Below are 7,216 nucleotides of genomic sequence, written 5' to 3'. Positions count from 1 at the left end.
GGGCAGGATGGTGCCCCTGGGCCAAAGGATGGTGCTGGCAGCTCGCCCTGGGGACAAGAGGGGGCACAGAAAAGCAGGATTTGGCACGGATGGGGGCTGGATCCCGTGGGTACCGGCTGCCGGAGGATGCGGAGGTGCGGTGGGTCCCTAAATACCCGGAGGAGCCGGGCAGGGGGGTACGGGGCAATCACAGCACGACTCCCCGGGCAGCGAATTATCCACAAATATTGCTAAAATAGGGGGAGGGAAAAAAATTGCTGAGCTCCAGGCTGGGATGCAAACCGAGCAGTTGCCATTCTCCATCCTTCTCCCGCGTTGCTGCGAGAGAATCAGCCGCAGCTCTGAAAACAATACGGCTTTTGCCGGGCTCTTTCCTGGCCAAAAATACACAGAGTTAAGCCACAGATTTGACCTGATTGGGTATTTGGGTTTCTTTTCCAGCAAAACAAATCGGGGGGGTGGGGGGGGAAATCACTTTGTCACCTGCAACGTTTTCAATCCATCAGAGGGAAATGGTTCACCGAGTCGAAGAGGTGCCCTAAATCATCCCCCAACCTCCCCCCAGGCTCTTTGGTGATTAAGTGCATCAAATCAGCCCAAACCGGACCCAAACCTTTGGTTCTACGATGAAACGTGTCGCATGGAAAATTACGGCATAGACTCTTCCTAAAGAAAAACCCCGTCCCCTTTTGTTTCCTGGCCAAAGAGGTTTGCTGAGTCTGCAGAGCACTTTGATCTCAGCCTTCCTAAAATCGCAGCGCTTGGCAGAGACTTTTTTTCTCCTGCCTTAGCTGCACGGGCAGAGGAGAAACAACTGATTCCCCATGAAAAGCAAAAAAAACCAAACCCCACCAAAATCAGTCTTTCTCCACATTCAGCTGGAGCCACGCGTGCTCTTCCCTCTCAGGGCCAGGACAGAGGAAAACGCCCCAAAAAGTGCAATAAAATCACCCCCCGCTCCCCTAGTCCGCGTGTATTCCCATCCCTGCGCTTCCCACATCGGTAAGTCGACCTAAATATTGCAGAGAAGGAAAAAAAATTATACCACATTGGCTTTTTCGCCCGACACTTATTTTTCTCCCTGCCAGGAGCTCTCGGGCACTTGGCAATTAGGAGCGGCAGATTAATCTTTAGTGATATAATGAAGTGCCACGCGGCTTGAGGAAAGGGCTGGCGAGCAGGGAGCAGGGGCGGTTCGTTCTCCGGATTAGGAAGGTTTGGGCCAGGTTTGGGGACGGGCAGAGCAGGAGGGATGGGAGGGTGATGGGGAAGAGGAGAGGGGCTGGGGAGCTCAGCGGGATGTCCAAGGCTCATCCCCCATCCCCTGGTCCTCCGTATCCCACCTCGTGTTTACGCCATAGAGGAGAAATGATCTTTGCACATTTGCTAACCCTGCTTTGCTTGTCTGCAGCGTCCCCCAAGCATCTTTCCACCTTCTTTGCGCCATCCCAGCGTGTCCCGGCCTCACGCAGTCCCCGGCCGATGGTTTTCTTGAGCAAAAAGTGCCCCAGGAGGGCGGGTTGGGGTTTTGCTCGAGCTCTGGTTCACCCCAGCCACGTCTGTGCCTCCTTTCTCCAAGGTCCTCCGCGAGCCCGAAAGCCGAGAGCAGCTGGCACTGAAGGCCACATTCTTCCAACGAGCCGCCTCGTCTTTCCAAAGTGAAAGTATAAATAGCTCGTCCTGTAACGAAGTGATTACCCAGGAGCCGTGCCACCACCGCCAGCCGCTCTTAGCAAACCCATTACCCACGGCAGCCAATTTACTCCCGAGTCTGGCAGGGTCAGCAAGCGTCAGGGAAGCAAATGCTAATTAATTGCACTCTGCAAAGCATCCTGGCCGAGCACGGCGTGCAATTAGTGAGTTAAATGCAACCGCCGCTGCGCTGGGATTGTGGCTGAAGGGGTGACCGAGCTGCCGTCGGCCGCGCTGGGCAGGGACCCGCTTCGGCTCTGCGGCAATAACTCGGGGTGAGGGCAATAACTTTGTGTTGGGGATGTGCATGTCACGCTGCAAACGTGGGCATCGGCGAGGCTGTGTACGTGCATCCCTTTGGTCCCCACTTCACCCACCCCAGTCCAGCGCCTGTCTCCATCCCGAGGTGCCCCCACATCACCCACCCTGGTCCATCACCCATCTCCATCCCGAGGTGTCCCCACATCACCCACCTTGGTCCATCACCCATCTCCATCCCGAGGTGTCCCCACATCACCCACCCCAGTCCAGTGCCCATCTTCATCCCGAGGTGTCCCTCCATCACCCACCTCGGTCCATCACCCGTCTCCATCCCAAGGTATCCCTGCATCATCCACCCCAGTCCATCACCCATCTCCATCCTGAGGTGTCTCTGCATCATCCACCCTGGTCCAGCACCCATCTCCATCCCGAGGTGTCCCCACATCACCCACCCCAGTCCAGTGCCTATCTCCATCCCGAGGTGTCCCTCCATCACCCACCCCAGTCCAGTGCCTATCTCCATCCTGAGGTGTCCCCACATCACCCACCCCAGTCCATCTCCCATCTCCATCCTGAGGTGTCCCCACATCACCCACCCTGGTCCATCTCCCGTCTCCATCCTGAGGTGTCCCCACATCACCCACCCCAGTCCATCTCCCATCTCCATCCTGAGGTGTCCCCACATCACCCACCCCAGTCCAGTGCCCATCTCCATCCTGGGGTGTCCCCACATCACCCACCCCAGTCCATCTCCCATCTCCATCCTGGGGTGTCCCCACATCACCCACCCCAGTCCATCTCCCATCTCCATCCCGAGGTGTCCCCACATCACCCACCCCAGTCCATCACCCATCTCCATCCCGAGGTGTCCCCGCATCACCCACCCCGGTCCATCTCCCATCTCCATCCTGAGCTGTCCCCTCCCCTCTGCCCGGCCATTTTGCAGGTAAACGTGATATTTCCTCAGGGCAGGAGAGCTGCTCGGAATATAAAAACTCCCGGTGATGGGAGATGCAGAGCCCTGGGAGGAATCATGCGCTAATGCCCTTACATTGCTGCCGCGGTGAGTCATCCAGGCCCTGGGAGGATCCCGGCTGCGCTTGGATACGGAGGAAGATGAAGCACAAGGCGAGAGGAAAAATTGCTTCACTCAGAAGATATCTTGACTACAGCAAAGAAAAACCGTCCCCTTGCCATCCACCCACAGCTCCGGTCCCAGGGCCACGGGGAGGAGGGGGTTTAGTGGTTGCTGTTCGGTGGACAAGGAGAGAGGCTCATTTAGCAGAGAAATGGGAGCGCTTAGCCTGGGAACATTTCAAGTCATTAATGGAGCACAATTATTAGTGGTTTTCTTCCCTCCCCGCTAGCTGCTGTCTCTTTGCAGGCGAGAGGACGACGGATCTCTCCATCTGTTGGAAAAATCCATCCCGGGGTTGGGAATGGGGTCAGAGGAAGACCCTGAAGGTGGTTACGGACGGATGCTGCCTCCCTCCACCCACGGCAGCGTCGCTGCTCCCTGTCCCTCAGCCGCATCTGTGCCACCCTGTGCGCGTTGATGGGGACAGGAGGGTCCCCCAGCTCCTGGGGACCACGGCCACCCCCGACCAAGCTTTGCTCCCTGCTGCGTGGTGGGAGATGCGCAGCCACGTTTGTGTGGGAAGGGAGAGGTAAAAACCCAAACGACCACCTTAAAATCCCAAACCGCCACCTTAAAATCCCAAACCACCAGCCTAAAATCCCAAACCACCAGCCTAAAATCCCAAACCGCCACCCTAAAATCCCAAACCGCCACCCTAAAATCCCTTAAATCAACAGCTCAACAGCATTTTAGCTAAACCAACACCTCCCAGAGCTGCTTCCCGAAGGCCGAGTCGGGGAGCGAGAAGGGATTTACACATCAAACACAACCACCCAACCCAAAAAAACCCCCCTCCAACCTGCTGCAGCCAAAACCTTGGGAGGAGGGGAAAAAAAAAGTCTGTTTCCAACCCGCTTTCCTCTCCTCCGTAAATAAACATCTATCAGCAGAGGGCTTCCTTCAGCCCGAGGGTTTCGTTAGGCATCGGTCATTTAATATCGCTTTTAAATACTCCTGTTTGGCTCTCAGCCGCTTCACCTGGCTCTGAGGGGGGACGCTGGCATTTTGTGTTGAGGAAGCGTATGTCTATATTTAGATGGGCAGACGGAGACGTAGGGAAGAAGAGCTGTTCCAATCATTAAACCACCGCTTTCAATTATTCCCTATTACTATTCTTTACTGGGTTGGCCAACCGCTGCCCGGGGACTGCCCGGTGGAGACCTGCCCGTTGGCCGCCCTTGAAAGGGTTCTCCAGCAAAAACCCGACCCCAACCCCATAATATTCCCTGCAAATGTCTTCCCGAGGCTGCAGCGTGAGGGAAGGGGACGGGGACACGGCCGGAGGGTCGAGGTGGGTGATGCGGAGCTGAATCGGTTCCCATCTTCGTGCCGGGCTGGGATGGTTTTGGGGAGGAAGAGTAGGAGCGGGAGGGAGGGAGATCCTGCGGATGTGTGAGATGCGGCGGGAGGAGGGGGCAGGGGGGATTTTTGTGCCTTTCGGGAGGAGAAGAAGAAAGAAAGGAGGGGGGAGAAATCGCCTTCTGTGATGAGCTGTGGCTGGTCCTGCAGGCTGGGGGAGGGGGAGCCACCTTTGAAGCGGGGAGAAGCAGGAACGGGCGAGGGCTGAGCGTGGCAGCCTTCGCTGGCGCTGCTCCCCTCCCTCCGGCCCCCGCTGCTCCCTGCCCTCGCCCAGCGCCGGACCGGCACCGGGGTGCTGGCATCTCCTTGAGATGGCCACAAGGTCCGTTCAGGGGTGACCAGCATCCCACCGGGACCTCGGGCATTCTGCCGTGCCGGGCTCTCACAGCACCAGGGATTTCCCGCAAGACCCATCACCCATGGGATTCAACTTGTAGTTTAAGCCACCTCAGATGTGTCTGGGTGTCTTGTCTCTGCTAGTAAAGACCAAACCAGGGGTGCTGGCACCCCCCGAGGACCCTCACTGCCATTCCCACCCCTTTTCCCTGCATAACACCCACTGGTGTCGCTGGGAGCAGCCACTAAATGCCACGATTTACTCCCTCCCAGCCCCTGTCACTTGATCAATGCACCCATCCAAGTGCTTCATCCCCATCTGGACACCAGCAGCACCTGAGTCATGACCACAGAAGAGCCGTGCCGTCTCCCCAGTTGCTCCCGGTGCTGGCTGGCAGACCGGGAACGCCGGCAGCAGCTCTGCCCCACGGCTCAGCATCGCTCCCGGCAGTGGCGTGGGAAGCAGGTGGCCGTCTTGGCAAAAAAATATGGCATTGAGCAGCCACCATCTGTGTCCCTTTGGGGGAGGAAGGAGGTGCTGGCCTCCCCGGGTGGCTCTCCCGAGACCGTTGGGACAAGCCAGGGCAGATGGCAGCCGGCACTTGATTTTATCAGGCTGGGAAGCAAAGCGAAGCAGAATCCCTCACGCTGGGAAAGGGCTGGAGAAGGGATCGGCCACGGCGGCATCGCTGCAAAAATCGACGTGCATCTTCTGCAGCCTCTCCGGTGAGGGTGGGAAGGTTCGTCACCTTATCTGAAGCTTTGAGGGCAGGTTCTCACCTCCTGCTCCTCGCCAGGCACTTGCACATATTCACAGCGCCTGGGAAAGGAGGAGGCACAAGTCCCACCATGAGAAATAGGGCAAACCTTCACCTTAGAGCTGTGTTTGACACACTGGAGGGACCAGTGCTGTAGACACGGAGCTTCCCATATGTTCCAGTGGTAGTTGCAGCTCTCAACGGATTCTGAGCACCTCCAAAGCCCCAACCTGCAGCAAGTTATTTGAAGAGGCAGGTAGGGTTGGCGCCTACAGCCAGATGTCTCCAGCCCTCAGCAGCCACCAGGGAGACAGGCGCGCGTACGTGGTGGTCCCTGCGTCTCCGTCGCTGGAGGCACTCTGGGGCTGAAGCACCTCCTGGTGTAGGGGGGACGTTTCAAAGGAAAACACCCGACGGACAAGGGCGGTTGTTGGCTCTTCTGCTCTGCCCTTTACGGAGGAAACACAGCTTGGACAAGCCAGGGGTGAGCTGGGTGGAAAGCGGGTGGTTGGTTGATGACCAAAAAAAAGCTTTGCTTGGGCTTCGGCCAAGCCCGCGTCACCACCCCTGACACCCAGGAGCGAAGCCAGGCAGGTGAGGGATGCTGCAGCCTGGTCCCCTGCAGCAAGTCCTGCCTTCGGGACCCTCCAAGCACCTTCCAAAATCTGCCAGGATCCTGCTGCAAACCCAAGCATCGCTCTGGGACCCGCTGCCTGCGAGCTGACATTGCAGTGGGGATACGCTGGTCCCAGTGCTGCCCGGACCGGGCACCTCCTGGGTACGGCGGACAGGTTCCCAGGCAGCCACGACAAGAGCCTTCATCACATATATAAAATACCCGGTAAACCACCAGTGCTCAATCATACGCCGTTGCTCCCCTGACCTTCACATCTCAGTCGCCCTGCAGGGACCGACCGGCACGAAAGTGCCGATGGGAGCTGGATGCTCCTTCTGCAGCTCCTGATGGTGATGCCTCCACGTCCGAGCCGCCCAAACCTCCATCCTTCAGCCCAAACACAAACCTCAGCCGAACCCTCCTGTGCTTTCCCGCTGGTTTTCCACCCAGAGGAGGTTTCCTCTCCTCTCCCGACCCCAAATCAAGCCATCCCACGGGTGTTTGGAGGAGTGTGAACAAGTAGAGGGGAGAAGCGAGCGCTGTGCCCGGAGCAAGAGGCACCAAAGCGGCGCTGGAGGAGAGGAGCCGGGCTGCGCCCCGCGATTCGGCACCATCAGAGCGCAGAAGGAATGCAGCTGGGTTAGCACTGACCTGGATTCACAACATCAAAGACGACACCCGCTGCCTCCCCGGTGGCCCCCGAGCTCTTGGAGGTGGTAAATCAATGGGCTGAACACCCACGCATCCATCCCGTCCCGTCCCCGGTGGTGGTTTGGCTGTGGGAACTGTGGGTCACGGCAGGAGCATCCCCCCTGCTGCAGGTGCTGTGGCAGGAAGGTAAAAAGCTGCAGAAAGAATAAATACTTTATATGCTGAGACGGAAAACTAACTCCTCCATGACCAGGGTGGTTGAAGGTGGCCCAGGACTCACAGTCCCCATGTCACGACCAGCCCCAGGCACCAGGACACACGGTCCCCATGTCCCAGCCAGCACCAGGACACATGGTCCTCGTGTCACGACCATCCCCAGGCACCATGAATCACAGGCCCACTGTT

The 7,216-nt window shown here is 58.0% G+C and overlaps 1 protein-coding gene across 1 annotated transcript in view; it reads left to right on the top strand.

Annotated features, from left to right (window-relative positions):
• The first annotated feature begins 89 nt into the window (after positions 1-89).
• The window catches only part of OPRD1 (opioid receptor, delta 1), a 24,015-nt gene continuing 16,888 nt past the window's right edge, over positions 90-7,216 (top strand). The window contains exon 1 of the mRNA XM_009887762.1: positions 90-176. Within this exon, the coding sequence (XP_009886064.1) occupies positions 90-176 (87 nt within the window). The remainder of the gene's footprint in view (positions 177-7,216) is intronic.

The sequence above is a fragment of the Charadrius vociferus genome, unplaced genomic scaffold (assembly GCF_000708025.1).
Source record: "Charadrius vociferus isolate BGI_N301 unplaced genomic scaffold, ASM70802v2 scaffold1296, whole genome shotgun sequence".
NCBI classification, from domain to species: Eukaryota; Metazoa; Chordata; class Aves; order Charadriiformes; family Charadriidae; genus Charadrius; species Charadrius vociferus.
This window is presented reverse-complemented; position numbering and strand designations above follow the sequence as displayed.